Source organism: Triturus cristatus, chromosome 4_2, assembly GCF_964204655.1.
Source record: "Triturus cristatus chromosome 4_2, aTriCri1.1, whole genome shotgun sequence".
In the NCBI taxonomy this organism is placed as follows: domain Eukaryota; kingdom Metazoa; phylum Chordata; class Amphibia; order Caudata; family Salamandridae; genus Triturus; species Triturus cristatus.
The window spans coordinates 265,560,666-265,583,828 of record NC_140586.1 but is presented as its reverse complement, the minus strand read 5'-3'; the positions used below and the strand labels follow the sequence as shown (position 1 = coordinate 265,583,828).

Genomic DNA, 23,163 nt, shown 5'->3' with positions numbered 1-23,163 from the left:
CATTGGGGAGATTAAGTGAGCTATTGCCCAGAGTCACATGGTGCTGAGCTGAGCTGCCACCTGCAACAGGGATCGAACTGTGAGCCCTGCACTCTGGAGTCAGCCGCTCTTGCTGCTGCACCACACCTCTCCCCATTTAAAAAATGTAGTTTTAAAAATGTTACATTTATAAATAATTTTATTTTTACATATAAATTTGAAAATCTCCCCACCATTTTCCCCAATAAATCCAACATCCTGCTGCTAAAAAAAAACTTTAAAATGTAAACGATATGTTTAAAATATGTTTTTAATAAATGTTCTAAAACTATAAATGTACTTAAACTCTTCTATAAAAAAAATAACCAAATTACAAACACATATAAAGCATTCCAACATAAAAGAATCATAGAAGATAACACCCATAACATTACAAAAATATCAAAATAAATATTACTTACAACAATATTTTAACCAATATTTTTAACAATATTAAAAACAAGACACAAAAAATTATATTCATACCTGCAATATTCTTTAGATTATATTTTGGTATCATGATTTATTTAAAACTCAATATTTTGTCCAAACACCGGCCAATCCCCAACATACCATCTATACTAAACATACTTGAAAAACCTGCAACCATACAGCTACAATATCATATCAAAAAGCAAAGTGACCTGAGGATTGGCAGTCAGGATTCGAGCCAAATAGAGGGATAGGGGTGGCCCTTCTAGACCGTCACAGAATCATACTGAAAAGGTTGGTTTCCACTATTCAATGTTTTTTACATTTCTATTAGACAGCCAACCTCAGTTTAGCATCGGGGAAACATCCTGATGCCTTGGTCTAATGCTTTATGGTGCACCACAAAGTTCTTACCTTTCTCGACTAGTTTTTAATAATTAGATCGCTCTGCTTCATAATCTACTCTGTTACCATCATTACAAGTTGGCTCTGAGCTGCTGGAAACTGTCAGCAGGAGTGCCAGTGAAGGGTAGAGGGTGGGGGTGGGTTAGGCAGGTCTCCAGGACACAACTGTGTCTGTCTGGAGGGAGCACTGCCTGCTCCTACCAGACTGCTGTAGGAGGCAGCAGGGGCTAGGCAATGCTGCTGCCTGTAAGAATTATTGGGTTCAAAGTTTTTTGACAATAAGTCTGTGCCCAAACATACTTGTATTGGTGAATTGGATATTTCAAACAGAGTTATTGCTGTGGCTAAATCCATACCAATAATGAGTGCCTGTGTGTGTAAGGTAACCCAATAAGGCCACCATCAGACAGACAGCATTACTTTTGCCCAGAAAAGCTACTGACTTTACATTGTTTAGGTGACTTTTGAAATAATACAAGGGTGGATGAAGGAGAACTTTCTAAGCTGTGGGACTGCCATACTTGTGTTTGGACCGCCCTCCAGATCAGGAATTTCTTCTGGTCTGGTGGGCAGTATAGTGGCCGTCTGAGAGTGGCGGTCTGTCCGGCTCATTAAATAGCCTAACAGGTAGACCTCCACTTGCGAAGGGTCACCTGCACCTTCCTTCATGGTGTGGCATACATGCCATACCATGCAGGAACTGGTGGTGTAGATTTACAAGGGGGCACTACATGTGTCCCCCTGCATGCAACCAAGGTACAGAGGCACAAGAGGCCCCTATAGGGCCCCCTTTGTTGACTCATCACCACCCTTTTTATGGCGGCGCGACTGCCATGAAAGGGGTGGTGGTTAGCCACCTCAAGATATGCTCTGCAGTGTAGCTGCAGTCCCGCCAGCATATTTTGGCCTCGAACTGCTGACAGACCACCGCAGGATCATTGATCCACAGCGGTAGCAGAGGTTGAAGGCGGTCCAAATGCCACACTTATAATACTGCGGGCGGTCCCGCAGTGTGGCGGCTGTCAGACATCCACCACGACTACAGTGGCCCCATGGACCGCCATAGTCGTAATAAGGCCTTAAGTCTAAATGCCACTAAAACAGAGTTATATGTAGGCACATGCAATACTACAATTTAGAGACAAGGCATACAACTTTCTGCACAAAACCTACTGCTCAGAATAATGTTCTGTATTTTCCGAGTTTTCATAGTGCAGCTTTAAAAGTGGATTTACCTTCTTCACAATTTAAGATATTGAAATGCATCATTTCAGATGTGGCAATAGTTGAACTAAAGAATTTAAAAATGTTCAAGTTCAGAGAAATGGGTTAACCAGAGAATGTGAATACAAAAGCAAGAGAGGAAGCATCTTCATTAAATAGTAATTTGCTATTAACACCAACAGAGAAAATAAAGACAAATACAAGTTTTTATTCAAATATATTTGACAGAGACCCCCTAGCAGATCAATAGCAAAAACTGGACATTTATTGGAACAAGGCTTCAAAGGTCTTTTTGTCAATACAACCTTTTTCACATATAAGAGAAGCAGAAACCTAAGGGACATACTTATAAATACTTGGAAGAGAATCACAAATACAAATTGAGGTTATACTTGAAAGAACAGACTCCTTTTCAAGTTTAATGTGCTTGCTGTCCAACAGCATAATTAATGGAACCTAGGTATCACATTGGCCTACATGTGAATAAATCTATGGAAGTAACATGTAATTTCCGATATGGATCACTGAAACATGTATCTACTTAAAAATACAAGTGGAAACTTCTACATTGGGAACACAAAATGAAAATACAGCTCAAAGAGCACAAATGCAATATTCATACACATCAAACAAAATCACAATATCTATTCATTTCATGAAACTAACCATAGTGTAAGTCAACTGAGTTTCCAGGACAGAAATATTTAAGTCATCATATATTTGGATAAAGGATTTTGATGAAACAATTCCAAAGAGTCTTAATGAAAAAGTGGATTTTAGCTGTTTTTCATAAAGAAACCGGATAGTTTTCCTGTCTGTATTTGCTGCAACTACAATAAATATAGAACAGTCTCCTTGAGGGAAATGTTCATGTGATCCACCTAAACCTCACATAGCATTCTGCCAGATTGATAGTGGAAAAGAGGCAGGAGTAGGGCTTGCCACACTTTGATCCTAAATTAGTTTGTAAATTACACCGACCTTTGAAGGTGGTAAGTAAAGCTGGCTGTTCTTGATGTTGGAACTGTGGTGCTTCCAGAATGGGCACAACAATCTGTGCTGTTTCATTCTGTTGTTTATTTTATTTTCAAATGTGAGTATATTTAAGAGACTAGAGTATTCACCTAAAGAAGATTCATAATAAGACATAGGGCATGAAATATGATGAGACTTTTTGCTCCTAATGTGAAATACAAATAGACACAGTATAATTGTGAGGACGTGAACCAAGAACCAAACAGAAGTTACACAGACGTTCAACTTCAGCGTGTTTGCAATTCGTTTGGAGAAAAATCTTTAGTATTGAAGCACTTGTCATATATAATAAGTTAAAAATGTATTTTGAAACTTTACCAAACAGAGAATTACTTTGGAATTCTGTGGCAGTTCTGACGGGAAGTGTCCCACCATTTACGTTTGTTCTCACTCCAGTCAGGTGCATCCCCACTACACTGACTCCATTGGATTGTCTGACTTTACATCATCAAATATGCATTAAATAGGCTAAGAGCTAAGGATTATTTAATTTAAAAAAGGTTAAGAGTAACTGAAAAGCATGGAACGTGGGTGTCTGCCCCTCAGCCAATGTAATGTCAAGCAGTGTTATGGAAGGGATGTAGTAGCAGGTGACGTAGTGAGAGGCGATGTAGTAACAACATACAGGGACCTTATGAACATATTCAATCTAAAACATATACATTATGCTACAGTAATAATGTGTTCAAATATGTGCACAAAGATACAAGTGCATTTAGAGTTGATTACCTGTAACCAGCCACTGCCGCTTCTCCCGATGTCACTTCAATATCGCCTGTCAACATTTTGAATGTGGTTGTCTTGCCCGCACCATTCACTCCAAGGAGGCCGAAACACTAAATAAAAAGACAAAAAGTGAAACTTGTAATAATTTATCATATGCAGTTTTTCAGTTAATCAGAATAGATTTTCATAGGATAGGCTGAATTCAAGGACACAGACCAATTATTGCAAACGTGCGCTAGGAAAGTCGACATAACTATCTTTCAAAGATCAGGTGAACTGTCAATGGGGAGTTAGGATGTTAGGCGGAGACATACATACTCCAAAGCCCTGGGTTGTATCTATTTGCCAATCTGCCAGTCTGACTTCTTGGAATGTTTGTCTTTCACTATTAGACTCAACTTGTTTCAGATCTTCTGACATGGTTCTTTCTCTGTTCTCACACTCCAAGACTGGTAAAGATATAGAATCAGCATGGCTCATTAACCCATGACATCTCATAGGCTTTCTATACAATGAAGAAGACTAGCAGAGTAGAACCCATTTCCTCAGGCTTTACCGTGGTAAAAGACCTCAAACTTCCGGTCTGGAAAGAGATGGCCGGTGTCACTTTTCAATAATTTCTCCCAATAATATCCATGTGTAGGAAAGCTGCTACTGTATAACAAAAACAACAGCCAGCAAAGATATGGTCAAGAAACACCTTTGTGATACTTATCATGTACTAATGCCATAATGCCTTCTGTTCTGACATAAGTATGGAGAGCGTTCTCATTCAAGCAAACACTGAGTGGTATGACTTGAGTGTCACTGAGGAATCAAGAGCTGTGTGCCTGATACTGTGTCTGAGTAGATGAGATTTGTATACTGTCGATATGAGTTAGTGGAGGATGTTTGAGTTACTCCCATTGTGAATGAATGTAGGAAGGGTTGTGTGACTCCTGTTATGAGAAGACGGAGAATTGCATAACTGATTCTGAGCAAGTATGTAGAAAGTTGTGTAAGTTGCATTGTGATTGAGTGAATGAAGAGTTATTTCACTCTCAATGTAATAAGAGAGTAGATGGAGGGCTGTGTGACTCTCTTTATATGGAAGGGCACATAGTCCAAGTGATGCCCATGTTGACTGATTGTCTGGAGGGATATGATTCAGAATGTGATTTAGTAGAGAGAGGGCAGTGTAACTTCCAATTGCCAGTAGGTGAGCTTTCATTTCGTGAACATTTTTTCTAATTCACAAAAGACTACCGATTAGCAGCAGATTGGTCACTGACACACGTTGTGTATCAGAATATCAAATTCAAAAATATTGACCTACGTAAATATTGACTACTACTATATCGTATATAAGTAAATATATATAGGTTAAGTATAGATTTACTATTCTTGACTTCACATCTACGTACCTTTCGTCAAGGATTATAAATATGGAGTTAAGAGTAGTAAATCTGTATTTAACTCTTTATACTTACCTTCACGTCACAGAGGTAGCCGATATTCTGGAGTCAATATTTTTGTAAGTTGATATTACAAACTTACTATTGTGGTAGCACACCCTACACAGAAGTCCATTGGCAATGTTCCAACCTTCTGTAGATACAATACTTCATTACTACATGCCTACACATACACTGCAATTTCAACATCATCGGAGTCAAAGCTCTTTTCATACTTTCCCTCCTAAAGCTGATTGGAGTTCTAAGGTCTTTCACTGAGAAGACATAGCTTGGCCAAGAAATCATAAACCCAAAAAGTCCCATCGCTAAATTTAATTCCTTCTTCTTGAAATCCTGGATGTCTGAACTACTTCATGCCACATAAAAGAAATTCGCCCTCTGTTCTTAGCACCTGAGGCATTCATTAGGTGCTTGAGCCTTCATTCTTTGTAATCAATGAAAACAAGGGTAACCCAAGATTCACTAGGGACCTGGGGTCCTTGAGTATTTATAAACACAATGGTCCTTAATACACGAGAGATCAAAGTAATAAACAAATATTTTCATTTATTGGATTATGTATATAAATATACGATGATTGCCAGCAACCAAGACCTGCTGGGTGCTCTTTTTAGTGCAATACACACTAGTGAGTAAAGTGATCAGCATATGTATCACGAATACAAGAACACACCCTTTTTAAAGCAAATACAACAATAAAAATAGGGTCCGTGTTATAGTCATTGACATTTCAACCCCTTAACAAGATATTGGCTCATCATATGGACATGGAGAATGTCAAGCCCAAGGGGCAAACACACAGATAATTGAACAACACTGAAAAGGGTGGGCAAGGGTGCTTTCAGAGCCCCAGAAGGTGGCAGGGGAATTGCCTGTACTGGTGGAAAGTTCTGGAGGAAATAATTGCGCAAGGCAGGCGGGTAACTTGGAAAAATCACCCAGAAACTTAGAAATAGGGATGAATGTCTCGAAAGAAAAAAGACAACAGAGCTAGCACAATGGAGCCCTACATGTGACAGGTATGCCCAGACGTGGGTCCTGTGCACACTGTACCACTGGAACCAAGCTATGCCCAGTTGATGAGCCATAATAAGGTTGAAATCAGTCCTGGGTTGCTTGTGTTCTGGTTCAGGGAGGGCCTGGCTTGGATTGGCAGTTCGGACTGGACTGTTCCCACTGAGACAGGATCAAAAATGATTTGCAAATGGCTGTATCCAACCTGCTGTGGCACGGTGTGCAAAACAACAATGTACTGGGATGCAGCCTCAAGTAATTACCAGTTGCTGAGATTAATTCAAGTGTTCAATTCATCACTTTTTTAGTATGTTTCAGTGTGACGCCTTAAGTGGGATGAGTATGGCCAGCCGTGGGTCCTGTGCACACCGAGCCACTGGAACTAAGCTATACCTGGTTGGTGAGCCATAATAAGGGTGAAACTGGTATTGGGTTGCTTGTGTTCTGGTTCAGGGAGGGCCTAAAGTTGGACTGGGATGCAGAGTAATAACCAGTGGCTGAGATTAATTCAAGCTTCCATCCATCACTTTTTGTAAACTTTAGTATGCTCAGAAGTGAGAAAAAGATTCACCGGAGAAGTGCCCTGAAAAGCAAAGATAGATTAGACCACCTCTGGGTGAAAACGCCACTTTTAGTAGTCAAGATAGTGGTGATTGAGATTGTCTGCTCACACATTTAGCGAGCCCACTAGGTGGTTCCTGATCTGCCACACATCATGAGCCTTAGCCCAATTGTTATGTTCCATATAGGTACCCTAATATAGGCTCAGGTAGTCACCTAACCTTTCACCTATATTCTCCCTACCATTACACTACATAACGGTTCTTAGTACTGACCTTTTGCCTAGTTACAGTTATGTCCAAAGATGACATGGGGTTTTCTCCGAAAAGATTAAGCCTCATTCATTATGCATGAGGATTCTTGGAATCACAGCAGGACAGCAGGCCTACCATCTCCTGCATAAAACTATGTACAAGGGTCATTCCTTCCATCATCCGAGTCTGACATGACACAGCGAGGTATATCCCCAGCGGGTAAACACTCGGGTATATATACAGCATCTCTTGCTAAGGTAGTCAGAGAAGAAAAGGACTTCCATGCCAACACACTGACGCGAGACGCTGAGGCTCCTGCATGCAGACACTCCTGCTCGCAGTGGTCTGACATCCCTTGCGGGGTGTCCACCTCGAGACCAGGACGGGGTCTCACCGTCTCTCACTTCAGGTAATGGGGTTGACTTTATCCTAGAGGGATTCTTGGCTTTACACCCAAATACATGCTAGGTACGCTTAGGTACATCTAGTTAGGGATGCATCGTAGGAGTATGCATTTTACTGGCATGTATTTTATATACTTGCATGTATTCATTGTTTTAGCACAATGGTAGAAATCTACCATCCTTTTACTCTGTTACTGCTTATTATCATTTATATCTGTTACTGTCTATTGGTTGTTTCAGCACACCTATTTTACACTAGAATGATGTTGGTTCAATAAATGATTATTGAGAAAAGTTTCCACCGTTTATTATGTGTATCTCTCTGAGACAAAGTGAGCACAAGTGACTGAGCGAAAAATGGCACTGTTTCCACGATTCTGAGGGATCAGGGTTGTCATGTTCGATAGTTGCCAAGAACTATTCTCTCTTTGGTAAGAGGAGTTTCTAGTGGCACTGTGAGCTAGCTGGTATACAGGCTAACATATTCGGTAGGGGTGTCTAGAATCAGTCTGACTCCAATCCTACACTATATGTTGTCTAAACGCGCAGATCCTATATAGGTTTGTAGGAACTACACAACACAATACCCTAACCTCAGTGCTTCCTCACACTGGGGATGTGAGTCCACACCACCTAGGGTATTGGTGTACTATATTGTGGTCATGTTGCCTTTTAGGACTTGAACCAACTGATCTCAGATGGTGGGCATGAGAAGGTTGAGGGTCTGGCAGATTCACACAAAACTTGAGCAGTTTGATATGAGACCTCCAAGGAAATTTGTATATTCTCTGTCAGCACTCCCCAGTGCTGGGTCCACTGAAAGTGTAGACACCACTGGAGTGCATGCATGTGCCACTGAGCGTGAGGCACCAGAATGATCAGAATGATGCATGAGGCAAAGAGGCCGAGCAGGTGCAAGACTGTCACATCTGGAAGAGCTCTCTCCTGAAATATCATAGCCTGAATCTCCTGAACTTACTGAGGAAGCAGAAAGGACTATGGTGACAAAGTATTCAGCTCCACTTCAATGAAGAGAAGATGCTGGGAAGGCTAGGATTGGAACATAGAGAGGTTGATAGTTATCCTGAGGCTCAAGAGCAGGGAGACTGTGGACTACAGGTGGGCTGACACAATCTGTGGCCATCCCATATTTAACAGCCGGGCATTGAGGTAAGGAAATACAGCAATTGCACTTGCACAGATGCCCTGCAATCATTTGAATTATCTCTGAAAACTTGGGTGGCTGAAGTTAGCCCTAACAGAGGAATTATATTTATATCGTGGGTGGGTGGAGACCTCCACAAAATGTAGGTACCTCCTGTGTGACTGCAGGATCATATATGAAAAAAGGCATCCTGCAGGTCGAGGGCCACTATCCAGCCTTCAAGTTCAAAAGCACAAGGGAAAGCATCTTGACATTCTGACTTGCGGAAGAAGGCACTCAGAACACAAAGGTCTAGAATGGGATGGCAACCACTGTTTTTCTTGGGCACAAGAAAATAACAGGAAAAGTGTTTCAGTATTGAAACAATGTCAGAATGAGGTTGAGGTTGATTGGGGTTAAGCTCGCAGGGGACGGAGCGCTAGAGGCTTTGCAGTGTGTGCAGATGCACCAGAAGGATGCGGAGAAGAGTGGAAGAGGGCCAGTTTAGCCAAGGTAAAAGCTGAAATGTATACACAGTCAACTACAGGAAAAGGAAACTCCAGAAATTGAATTCGAAGCTCTGTGCCAGGAGCCAGTGTTGAATACTGCATCTTCACCAAAACTGACTCTGACCCTGAGAATGACCTTAAGGCCAGAGTGGAGGAATGGACCTGCTGACAGGAAGACCTATCCCTCCAATAGGAGCGACTCTGCAAACTGAAGAGTCCCGCTTGTGGTGTTTCTCTTATTTCTTCTGGGAAGACTTATCCTTATCTATGAAAGTTGACCATTTTGAGAGTTTGCCGGTTGAAGGTGAGCTGGACTGTGAGTTGGCATAGGACCTGGATTTGTACACACAATTGGCCCAGCATTCGTCTTGGGCCCCGGCCATGAAGAGCTTTGGCTCCTGCTCCTTGATAGCCTTAATGTGCATGAATCCATATATTTTGTATGACGAAGAGTTGTGTTCAGACTCCGTACACCACAGGCAGATGTATGGGTTTGAGAGAGATATCTGCTTGTGGCAGGTTCGACATAATTTAAACCCTGACATTTTCAGGGTCGACATGTTGTCAAAAACATTGCAAAACAATCACTTTGAAAGGGAATGATCAAAGAAGGCCGCAGGGAAAACGTAACCGAGTTCCATTCAATCAGACTGTGCATTATATGACTCCTTGAATTGATGCCAAGACACAGCCAACGTTCCAGCTATCGACACAGCACAGTTATTCCAACTTTCTGGATCAGCCTAGAGGAGAGGTGATGAATCTACAGACAGAAGTGTTCATCAGAAATCAACAGTGATAAATTCAACAAAAAATCTACTGTTTGTATCAGCACCTGGATCCATTAGTTTTTCCTGTGTTGAAGTCAATAGTATCTTGGAAAGTGCTTTGAGAGCTAAATTCAAAGGAATATTGGTCAAAAGGTCACCCTCTTACACAGAACCTCATTCATTTTTTAAAGAGCCACAATAGTCGCTGTCCTAAGGATCGCAGGAGAGAGGCCTCGCCAATGTCCTATGACACTTATAGTCATATTCATTGTGATGATCTTGTGCCTTGTGTTGTGCTACTTAGTGTGTATGTACCACTGTGAGGATTAGGAGGACCTACCTCTCCAGGACGGACGCCGATGCAGAGCCTGTCCACCGCTGGGCTGTGTTTACCTGCATAAGTCTTAAAAGAAACAAAGAATGTCATTAGCGAATCATGAAAAATATAAATACAAATCTTTTAGATAGTGTAACCAAGAGTTCAATAGAGAATTTGGAGTTGTATGGTGAAAACCACAGACAAATTATACACAGAACTTCAAACCTTGCAAAATTTGATTCGTAAACACCGATTCCATATATAATTCCCAATTTTGCAAGTGAATGTAAGATTTTGAGTTATTTACCACTTCTGGTAAGTATCTCACCTGTGGTATTCTTACATATCTCACCTGTGGTATTGTTACATATCACGAGTGGTAAATACCTTACATTTTACAAGCCCATTTAGGCCTGTTTGGTGCTAAATCTGTAGGTAAAACAATTGAATAAAAATTTCAATTGCTCTGGGCTCCCGCTACCAATTTAGATTTTCATGCTGAAAATGGGAAATTACTTGTGCAAAAACTGGCAGCGGTTTCAAAGCAGTGTAATAAGTATGTGCAACCTACTCGCAAGCGGGAAAAAGTGCAAAATAAATACTAAACTGTTTGCACCCAATTACGTGCTGCACCCAATTACTTACTTTGAGCTCCATTCTAGAACATGTGCTGGGCACCATTTTACTTGTTTTGATTTTTGTAATTAATTGGAAGGGATTATATTGCACATAGTGATGAAATGTTCCTTGGGAGCAGTTTAATCAATTTACCTAACCACTTCTGCTGGTGTCTCTTACTTTGCACTTAATGTAAAATCACCCTGTGAACCACAGGTAGCCCCAGTTTGCCACACATACAATGAATAAATCATGGCTACAAGCTCTGAGCGTGATGCATTGCTGGTGACAGAACCCTCTTCACCCAGAGCTCTTAAGCTAAAGAATTACCCACAGAAGCCTTACACCAGTAGCGGCTACTGCCAATAACACTTGGTGAGGCGGGGTAATAAAAACAAATGAAAGAACTTGCCTGCGCTGCTGCTGCTGCCAGATGCCACCATGGTGCTTCTCTGCTCCCGCTGCCTTAATGCCTCTCTCCTCCCGTCCCCACCCAATCACGGCACTGCTCTCACATGATAGAAGCGCCGTAATTGGCCTGAGCGGGCTGTAATGCCACTCAGTTAGGGCCTTGGAGCCTGCACTGGTTCTCCACCCGGCTGTGCAACACAGCCAGGTGGAGAAATGGTAAGTGCGCATGTCTGGCCGGACGTCTTAAAGTGCACCTACCACTCTTCCTCCCTAGCTGACGATGCTGGGATAGAGAGGATGGCCCCACCCCACACTCGACTCGGAGGAATGGGGAGAAAGTAAAAAAAAATTTATATTAAAATAGTTTGGTCATTTTATTTTTAATTTGTCACTTTTCGGCAGTGGATCGACATTCCACCGCCATACGAAAACGAGCCGCTCCTGCCTTACACAAACTCCGGTTCACCTCAAAGCATGTACCTCTTTGCTTCAGGAACTTGACTAACGTTACATACAGAAAAGAGGCCCTAACACCAAAACAAAAGTGGGCCATGCTAGCAAATCAGATACCTAAAAAGTATCCCACTTTGCAAATTGGTGCAGTTTTGAAATTGCAAAGACACTCTTTATAAGTGTTTTGTGAGGTATGGGAGCCTGTATGCATGTGTGCTTGCTGCAGGCAATGTTTGTGGTAATATCAGTGAAATCAACCATAAAAACTGGTCCATCAAACCATAAAACAAGCCTGCAAACTGCCAAAACTTGGCCTGCTCACTAAACTGTTAGACAAGCCCTTCGGGCACTGCCAGATTGCCAGAAAGGCCAGTACGACCTTGTTTATAACACCGAATGCATTTATAGGTTCATTGATTTATTTTCTAAATTCCTGAGATCAATTTTCTTTTTTTGAATGGTATGACATAAGCTTGTTTTAGGAGCACATGGATGTATATGTTTAAAAAAAGTCAAGATACATTTGAAATCAGTCAAAGATAACTGGATTTCTTTGATAAACATCACAGCTTACATTTTGACTAATAAGATGCTAGAAAACTAACAAAAGGGAAGAAGGGGACAGTGGCATCTGAAGAATTTTAAGTTATTTTTTTGCTCACTGGGCCTAGGGTATTAGTGAGTAGTATTTTGGGAGGAGGAAGGTGGGTCATTGGAACAGTCTTATGCTAGCCACTGGAAATGCAGTTGTGCATTCAGTTCCCTCATACAGCAGGTTGTGCGCACTCCCTGTCAGTGTGGCCAGTACTCCACAAATAGGAGCTGAACATGTGTTTGAGGCAGTGCTTAATATGTAAAAATAATTCGTGCTGGGGCCCTACGGTATTGCTCAGGAGGCCACTGCAGCTCACAACACCCATTGCTACTGTTGCCAAATGCCAGCACCAAGGCTAACTACCAACCATCACCCTCCAACAGTTGTGACAATTGAGACTATTGGAATTCACCTAAAGCTGTAAGAATGGCGTGATATACTGGTATTATTATATCTGAAATCTTTTTAATTATTAAACATATATTTTGCCTAAAATAGACACACAGTGCCACCATGTGGTTGACTAACATAAATAGGTCCTGTTGTTAAGAATGAAGTGCTGGTGCCTAGCACGAGCAAACACCGGCACTAATTAATAACTGGTTTGAGTGTTCGCAGGTCAGACATGCACTGCACTCTGGAACAGCATCAGGCCCACGTGCTGAGTTTTTTCCGGGGCATGCACGCGCATTGGCAGTGTGAGTCTTCATTTGGGAACTGCCTGTATTTCTCTGTTACTTGAAGCACAGCCCCATGCCTTTCCACTAATTAGAGACGTGTGTCTGTGCAGTGCCTATTCAGTGGCGGCTTCTCCGCAAAGGCGGAAGAGCATCACCCCACTGCCTGGCTCAGAGCCAGCAAATGAAAAATAAAACAATGTTCTTCCATCATTTTATTCTGCATTTGCCGGCTCTGAGCCAGCGCTGTAGAGAGGAGGAGGAGGAGTGCTACCTGCACTCCACTCCCTAAGTGCTCATGTGCGCTTGGCTCGCCGTCTCAGGCCGAGCAAAACACACATGTGCACTCCATTGCAGCAGCCGGGCTGGAGAAACTCCAAAGACTCCCTAGCCTGAGTAGAGCACTTTCTAGCCCGCTCAGGCTAATCCCTGTGCTGCTCTGCAGCACGGAGATTGGATCGGAGTCTGTCCCAGGGGCTGCTGAGACCAGGAAGGAAGAGGAGAAGCGGTGTGACGCGATGCTAGAGGCGGCCGGTGACTAAAGGTACATTTTTTCTTTTTTTATAAGTAAATTATTTCTAACTCACCCCCCGCGCGTACCCTACCACGTTCCACCCGCCGGCCCCACCACCCTTTGTATATGGCGGCCACCAATGTGCCTATTTATACTTGTGGAGGGTACCCATGTTCAGCTTTAAATCATGTGCTCTTTCTTTTACAGTAATAGTAGACTGTTGTCTATTCGCAAGTTTATTGTACTACATGAACATTTATATTGTCAACATTACTTTTCATTGATGTCAAAAGTTTCTCAAATAGGAAATATCACACTTAGGAAAGTATCCTTCAAAACTGTCAACAAAACATCATAGAATACCCAAACATTATTAATGTGAGAAGGTAAGCACTTATACATTCCAGAGTATTTACATTTAAAATAAAATCATGACTGTAATTGAATTACGTGAATTATGTGAACCACACTAATCCCTTGAATCATGAATATACGAAGTTTGTCAGCGTCATTGTGGATCATTTTGTTGAACGTTTTCTTTGATATTTCCACTCAGGGACCTGTGGCATTAGCCAAAATCAATGATGTCTGAATAAAGGTTTGATTAACTAGTATATATTATAACACTGGAATGTTGAGAGCTCTATTGATGAAAATGAAGTGGCTCAGGACCAATAATGCCAGTAGATTTATTTTCTCCCTCTTTAATTTAGAACATTCCGGAATGTTCTTAAAGCCTTATGGCGATGGTCATCATTTAGAGTCACCAGGGGTCGCAGCTGTGTCCCCTGGCTTGCCTCCTGCGGACCCCATTACTGTCACTGTGACACCCTGACCTCAGAGGACAGTAGCTAACTTGGAAAATAATAATTTATTGTTACAAGGGGCGTGGATCATCTCTGTGCCTCCAGCTGCCCCTGAGCTTGTGAAGAAACAAAGAAAGAAATACAGGGGAGAGAAGGAGAGGGAAAAACAGAGGGGGTAAAGGTAAAAGGCTTTGACGCAAAATAAGGGTAAAATAACAAAAGGAAGAAGACACTACAGAGAGAAGTGTGAGATAAAGCGACAAACACAGGAGGATGTATTTTTGAGAGAGACAAAGAGGGATGAAAGAGACACCAATAATACTACGACATAGACAACTAAAAAAGGACAAATAAGGGAGTAGGAGAGGAGGGAGAAAGGTGAAACAGAGTTGAAAAAGAGACAGAGCAGGTGAGAAAGGACATCAATGAGAGAGGGGAAAGCATGTATTATATGGAGAGCAGTGAGAAAGACACAGTTAAGATAGACAGGAGGGGTGAACAAGAGTTAACAACAGTCGATAAAAACATGACAGATTATAGAAAAGTTAGAGAGGAGGGTGACAGCGTGTCAAAAGTCATATGACATCACTTCCTGTGATGTCATTGGGTTCAAAACATGTGATGTCACTTCCGCTATCCCTGGCATTTTGGTGACTCGACGCCCATGTTTATAGCCCTTCTGCCTCGGGCTACACTGGTTGTTAAAGGCCCTCTCCATCATTATAGAACGGTGCCTTGGACATGATCCTAATTCACGTAGAGTACCTTAACCAACAAGTGTATTCATTGGAAGCGGGCTATAAGGCTATATGGTGGACTTGGTAACAGAAAAAATTCTATTACTACTGTGCATGAATAATTTATAACCAAAGTGGGGGACTGTCCTCATGTGTAATATGGATTATATAGGGTATATTTCCTGCTTTGCATGTACAATCCTAGCTTGCATGAAGAGGCCTCTATGCGCCATGTAGCGACAATGCGATCACCAATACACAAAAAACAAAAATACATACATGAATAAGCTGATAAGAAATGCTTACCTTACTTAAGTCATTTAATCTCAAAATATCAGTTTTGCCTCCACCTTTTGTAATTCGTTCCCTTTCCTGTGCAACATCTTCATCTTCACCGATGATTGGCTCCTTAGGAGGTTCTGAAAACCTACATTTAGAAAACAAATGTAAAAGGCAACAAAGCCAAACAATAACTTTTAAATGAATAAGGCAAAAGCAAAGGGGAGTCAAGGCAGAACCAATGAATAATGTTCCCTGGCTCCAGAGATCATACATCAAGAAATTACTATTCGACAGCAGGTATCAATACTTGGAGTCTAAACTCATTATGGAGAGGGTGACTGGCATAAAGATTTGACTGGGTCAACGAGTAAGGCCAGTTCAATAAGTCATATGACAATTCCAATGTAATTATGTTGATAATGCAGGTTGTGGGTTCCTGACTTTGTCAAGCTTGAGTTACTAAGCTGAAGAAAAATTGAGTCTTTATGAAAAATGCCCTAAAAAGTAGTTAGAGCAAATGCAAATGTAATGCAGAGATTGTAATGTTATGGTGGTGACATAGTGCATTGATTTATGCACATTGATTCTAGCTCTTAAGGAAAATCTGTTTTTAATGCACATATGGGCCCGAATTTCTTCAGAGTTATATATTCTGCTTCAAATCACAGCTCAGTGAAGAACATAGACCAAGTTAGGCAAATAGTTAATGCAGAAACATGCCAACTGACTAACTATCTACGGTGGATAATAGATAGGGTCAAAATAATTAAAATCTATCAACCTATCTGATAGGCAGGTAGTAATGCTGTTTAACCACTACACACAATTGTATTGCTGTTATGGCAATCCAGAAGTAGTAGACAATTAAAAGAAATAGCACTAATACAACAGCTCAGAAGTATGCTGAAGAGCCTGAACAAAAGCCATTCTTCCAGGATCAGGAGCCTCCACATGAGGAAACTTGCCACCATGTGAGTGAGGGTTTGTGTACTTTAAATATGAGCTACTGAAAACCACAGCTGTGCCCACACTGACTTTGGTAAAGATACTATTCTGACCACTCACTATCTTTGGGGTGTTTAGGGAACTAGGCGTGAATAAAAGTTAGGCAAGAGGACAACCCGCACCCACCGAAAACCTTCCTTTTCCTTGCCTTTCTCTTCAGCAACTAAAGGCAACCACTAATGCCACTGAGGAGGAGGAGGAAGAGTAGGATAAAGAGAAGTCTTACTCCTCTTTAGGAGAGGAAATGTCCTCTGGAGTCAGACAAGGGGGCCTTCAAAGGCACTTTTTCACCACCAAGTTTCCAAATGTTGAGCATAAAGTTCTGTGAATTGGGTCCAATGTTCACACTTTAGTTTATTTGTTTGGAGAAGTTGCTAATATTCTCTGAGTAAAATCTAGAGCAATGTACATTATAATTCCACAAAATAATGAGCCTCTGCCCTGAAACCTGGGGGCTGTAAGCAATCTTTTGACACTAACCAACATACCATTTAGTGAGAAAGAATCGGTGCTGGATAAGGAGATTAAGAGCAAAGTAAACAACTCCTTCTACTGCCATCGCGAACACGTTCTTGCCAAGAAATTCCCACTGGAATGGATTTGTTACATGTTTTTCACCTTTAGGATGAAAATAAATCAATCATAATTATTATTTATTTTGTCAATATCCCTAAATTACTGAAGTAATTGAATCCATCAACATAACTAATTCTTCGTTAGTGCAGACAAACAATAAGAATGTTAGATCAGTGTTTTTTTAGTACAGATTAGGCCAGATTTGCTAACACTTGTTTTTGAGGTTTCCATCACAAAAGGGAGACATACAAAGTGAGTTTAGTGTTGTGGTGAGCTTTCTTTTCCAACACAAATCTTGATTAACGTTGGAAAGTTGCCTAAAGTAAAACAAAGTAGTACTATGCTCTACTTTGCACAACTTTACTTGAAGCAGATGTACCATGGGTGGTTCACCAACATTCCCATGCAGCCACCCATGGTTTTTGATGCAAATCCCTTTCTGCAAAAAAATTTTGACAGTGATTTGTGCCAACAAATTATGCTTCCTCCTGGTAGGCAAAGTGCAGCAACTTTTAAAAGTCTCCATATTTTTCCAATTTGCCCATGTGCTTCACTTTACATCACACACACACACACACATGTACATCACGCACACAATAGCATTATAACTTAGGGAATATGGCACTGTTCTGCTCTCGCCCTTTCATGCAACGCAACACTGCAACTTTGGTTGCTGTGCTGTGTTTCATGACGTTTGTAAATTTGCTCCAACATTTCGAAGACGCTGAATACCTATGTTGGCCACCACTTATTTAGTTCATATGTTTTGGGACTGTCCAGCCATCTGTATCTCATACTCCAAGGCAAGAGCCTATAAAAATGAGTCAACATGAATAACAACATTCATATAACATTAATAATGGCCTCATACATTGTTCTGCATTCTGATGCTAGAAGAAATCATTCACTCTAGATGACATCTATGTCTCTTTGCTTTCTCCACTTGGAAGGCTATTGCTACCTCATCTATGTTTTATATTGCGAACCCATTTATGAAGCAAGAAAGTGTTGTGTGGTGGCCAAGCAGTGTAGCACGGCGGCTGCTGGTTAAACTAGCTCCATTCTAAAACCCCTTCTCCACGACTATCAGGCACACTAATCTGCCCTCTGAGCTCCGAAACGGGAACCGGAGCCCCCGCTGACCCTAACAACACCAAATTCGCGGCTGTGCGGCCCCGGCGTTCGGATATCTGGCAGCTGACGATTACGGCCTCCACAGGAGCTGCAGCCGGGCAGTGGAGTATCCGCTGTGGCTGACGACGTAAGGACGCATGGCAGCGCTCATTGTGCGCCAGTCCGGGCCCCTGCCCAGCAGAGAGGACATTTTGCTCCCTGGGACTTCTGCACACGGCGGGAGCGCTCACTCGTAAAGCCATACACAAGTGGAGCGCCCGATACCAACTATTAACTCTTATACCCCGGGAACATATACGACCTCTACCGGGGATGCCCAACACACAGTGATAGTCAGAGGCCCGGAAACGCTCTCATTGCCGTAGCTGTGCTACACCCTTGATGCCGGTGTGCTCCTGCCTGTAGGGGGGGGGGGGGGGGCGTAGTGACGGGAACCCCCGGGAACAACACTGAACCCACCTACGCTGACCTGGTGGGATAGTGGGACAGCAGTGAGAAGTAGAAGTGACCGTACTGAAGTACTGGAGTGCGACTGAGGGCCAGGACTTTGCTGGTGCGACTGGGGAGACGCTTCCCTAGCGGATCGCTGAAGCTTTGGCCTTGGGGCTGGGTGCGCTGGAGGCCCTGAACAATCTGGGGAAATAACCAGCAAGCCCATGGGCTCTGATCTGCTGCGGTTGGACGCCGCCGCCCCCATCCCTGCTGAGACATCGGAAGCAAAAGCACCAGTGGGGACTGACGAGTCACCGCCGGAGAGGTTTGCAGGCCGAGTGTGGTGCAGCTTGTGACAGGGACTAGGGACGACACCTGAGTAATCCAAGATGCCGGGCTCGAAGGGATTGAGGGTGGTCCAGCAGAGCAGACTGGACCACTACACGTTTCCAAAGGCCTCACCCCAGGACCAGCAGACCAGAGATAAGGTGGGTAGTGGAACTGAGGAAAATTCCTCGGAACTTACACTCAAAGATGTCATGGAGGCCATCTCTGGGGTGCGGTCATCTCTGTAACAAAGAATGGACATAATCTCCACGGACGTCACGTTGATAAGGGCAGACCAGTCGAAGATCAACGAAAAAGTCAAGCAACTGGAAATCACCACCACAAGCCTGGTAGATAACACATAACACCTGCAGACCAAGATACCTGAACTGCAGTCCTTTCGGAAGTTTGCAGAGAGTAAGCTCGACGATTAAGAGGGACGCACCCACCAAAATAATGTGCGAATTTTGGGAGTGCCGGAGCGAGCAGAGGGTCAGGCACCGGACCTATTTGTTGAGGACCTTATAATTACACATCTCCAACCCAAAGGACTGTAAAAAATGTTCGTTATTGGAAGGGCGCAGAGAGTCCCGGGGGGACTGCCGAAACCTGGAGCTCCCCCATGGCCAATGCTGGCACGAGTGCTGAACTGCTGCGACAGGGACATAATTCTTCAAAATGCCAGAGCAGGTCTGCCGCTCAAGTACGAGAACGCTAAGATCTCCTTTTTCCCGGACTTCACGCAGGCAGTCCAGAAGCAACGCCGATCCTTCCTGGCTGTAAAAAAGACGCTTCGGGAAAAGGGACTGAAATACTCCATGCTGTTCCCCACACACCTACGTGTGGAGACCGATGGTAAAGCCTGGTTCTTTGATACCCTGGAATTGGCATCAGACTGGTAAGAGGGTTGGCATGGGGCCACGGAACATAATCTCGGCTGAGAAAACTAGCCAACTTGTCTGGACAAGGAGGGACCACATGACTGGGGTGCACTGGGACTTACCACGCGACTGTATGGTCCCCTGCATCAGCGGGGGCCTTCAGGTATCAGGTCATGGGGGCTGCCTCTGACTCATGGGGCTTGATTGCATTTGAAGGGACACAACTCTTGGGACTCTCCCCTCTTGAGGAGCGAAGAGGCACTAATCGCTTTGAGAGGGGGAGGGGGGATGTAGCGACTCTTTAACCCCCACATTTCTTCCTTTCGTTTCCTAGTTGGGTGACAGGCACTCTGCGAGTTAGAATCATGGGCAGTTTAAGGTCCAGAGTACAGGGGGGCAGGGAGGGGCGTAGTTGGGGTTTGGGCACTGTTGTTTGTTTTGTTTGTTATGAATCGGTACGAAAAGGCATTGTCATATGGGAGGAGCTGATGATTTCCGATCACTCACGCACATATGCACAGGGACTGCAATTTCAAGCTTTTGAGTTGGAATGTAAACGGGTTAGGGGGCAAGATCAAGCGCTGTGTTGTGCTTCAATACATTAGGAGAAATGCCCCTGACATAGTCCTTCTCCAAGAGACCCATCTGGTGGGCAATTCCTGCAAGGCACTAAACATATGGGCTACAAACGAGTGGCACACGCAGGCTTCACTACTGGCTCTCGAAATGTGGGTATATTGATGCGGAGCTCCCTCCCCTTCATGATCCAATCTACATGGGCAGATGGCCTAGGGCGCTACATAGGTGTCACGGGACAGTGGGAAGAGCGCACGATCACCTGTATGTCCGTCTATGTACCACCAGGACTGCAATCTCGCACATTCAAAGACCTGGGGGCGGTGTTGCTCTCACTACCGAAAGGACTATTGCTGATGGGAGGGGACTTCAACTCTGTGGTCTCAGGTACACTAGATAGATATCCTCCACAGGACACTGAAATAGCAGCTAGATGATTGCCTGATTTCCTAGAGACACTCGGCTTAACTGACACATGTAGAGCATTCCACCCCAACAGTGTCCAACACACGTTTCACTCGGGTGCACACAACAGCCTTTCCCGTATTGATTATGTTATCGTCCCAGCAGCGCAACTAACATATATCGTGAAATTAGTCATCTGGCGAGAGGCATCTCCGACCACTCCCCAGTATGGACTCATATGGCGCTAGGACGAGGTGGGGAGGGTAGGATAGCCCCCATCAATCCTTTGCATCTCCTAGACCCTAGGATACGCAAGGCCCTGCTGCAGGCTATGGGCCAATACTTCCAGGAAAACGTGGGCACGGTTGACTCCTCCCAGACATTGTGGGAAGCATTTAAAACAGTGGTCAGAGGGCAGGCGCTTTGCCTGATAGCTGGTGCACGTAAAGATAGAATAAAGGACCTGGTAGCGGTAGAGAGTGAAGTCCTCGGACTGGAACAGGAACTAGAGGAGGGGGTGACGCAGAAAAAGATCCATACCTTGCAGCTCAAACGGGATGAATACAAAGCAATACCCACGGAGAGGGCGAAATCCTTTGCAAGGGAAACCGAGGGTAGGATGTATGACCTTGGGGACAAAGCCGGGAATCTCCAGGCGTGGTTGGATAGGAGGGAGATGGCATCCAGACTTGTACCTGAACTAATCGATAAAGATGGTCTATCTCTCACTGACACACAGGCCATCGCTGACACGTTTGCAGCCCACTATAGTATCATATATCGCACACGCACAACGTACACGGAAGAATTGAGGAATGAGCACTATTAGACAGTGACTTCACCAATGATGAAATCGCGACGGCCATTAGATGCCTCCAGGCAGGCAAGGCTTTGGGCCCCAACGGCCTTCGAACTATATAAATTGGCGCCTGACAAATTGGCCCCTCGTCTGAGGTCCATGTTTGTAGAGAGCAGGGAGCGGGTGGCGCTACCGCTTGACCAGCGGATAGCCACAATCGTCACAAACCATTAAGAAGGCAAGCCTAGGTCGGACTGTACGTCATATAGACCTATCTCCCTCCTAAATGCTGAACCCAAAATCCTTGCTAACCTACTGGCCAACCGCCTTGTTAAAGTGATAGGTGGCCTTGTACACCCAGACCAGTCGGGCTTCATGCCACAACCCAACACAGCCTTGAATCTCCGAAGAGTGCATGGCGTGATGGGACGACTGGGCAAGATACAAGAACCAGCGATTATAGTCTTGTTGGACGCCACAATGGCATTCAACACTATAGAATGGCCTTACCTTTTTGCTGTGCTCACGAAGATGGGATTCGGGGAGGGGTTTATCCAGTGGGTCAAGCTTCTGTACTCCAATTCCCTGGCGCAGGTCGTAGGGAACAACAGAAAGTCTACACTTTTCTCACTGGGTCGAGGTACCAGGCAAAGATGTCCACTTTTCCCCCTCCTGTTTGCCCTGGCGTTGGAACCCCTGGCGGCATGGATCCGGAGGGACCCTTTCATACGCGGATTGAGGTGGGCTCCATCATGGGAGGACCGCACCTCGTTATATGCAGATGATATCCTCCTGTTACTAGCCGCTCCCAAAAAGTCACTAATCGCATTGTTTGATATCCTTGCAATTTTCGGTAGGTTCTCCGGATATTCCATTAACTGGGGCAAGTCTCTTATTTACCTTTTGCATGGGGACCCCCCTGCTGTCCCCAAGGACTGTCCCATTCAAATCACCACTGAGGGCTTTAAATACTTAGGAATATATGTGACGTCCGACCCCCAGCTCTGCTACAGCCGTAACCTACTCCCGTCACTGCAAAGACTGAAGCGGGACGCTGCCGCATGGAAGACACTCGCTCTTTCACTATTGGGCAGGGCGGCACTTTTCAAGATGATGTCCCTGCCCCGCTTCTTATATGTACTACAGAATTTCCCAGACCCAGTGCCCACTAGTTACTTCAAAGAAATCAAGATTATGCAGAGGGAATTATTGTGGGGAGGGAAGCCCCGAATAGCACTTCACAAACTCGCCCTTAATTGGTACAACGGTGGAATAAGCCTCCCCCACCTTAAGAAATATTACTGGGTGGCGCACTTTGCGGCCATCAATCATGGCACATATCGCAAGATGGATGACCCGGGCTACGCGATGGACCGGTGGCTTCTCCCAGGTGGGAACTACTACAGAACGCTTCCCCCTGACTGGGCCGACGAAACACTCGATACAGGTCTGGCACACAGCCACCAAGGGTCTGGGGTGGGAACGGAAACTGACATCAGCCACGCCTCTCTGGGACTCCGAGATACTAGGTGATCTTTGGAAGTCAAAGGGCTTTGAAAAATGGGACCTGATAGGGATCTCGACCATCGGGGACTTGTGGGTAAAGGGTGCTGTGGTGACCTTTGCCACTCTGCAGCAGAAATATGAACTCGCCAGCACAGAATAC

General features: G+C 43.9%; 1 protein-coding gene across 2 annotated transcripts in view; it reads right to left on the bottom strand.

The window, feature by feature from the left end:
• ABCA4 (ATP binding cassette subfamily A member 4) overlaps positions 1 to 23,163 on the bottom strand; it is a 1,118,748-nt gene that overhangs the window by 75,387 nt on the left and 1,020,198 nt on the right. For both annotated transcript variants that reach the window (XM_085601480.1, XM_085601481.1), the window contains 4 exons: positions 16,856 to 16,985; positions 15,387 to 15,507; positions 10,291 to 10,353; positions 3,844 to 3,950 (listed from right to left, as the gene is read on the bottom strand). In XM_085601480.1, coding sequence (XP_085457606.1) covers positions 3,844 to 3,950; positions 10,291 to 10,353; positions 15,387 to 15,507; positions 16,856 to 16,985 — 421 coding nt within the window. The remainder of the gene's footprint in view (positions 1 to 3,843; positions 3,951 to 10,290; positions 10,354 to 15,386; positions 15,508 to 16,855; positions 16,986 to 23,163) is intronic.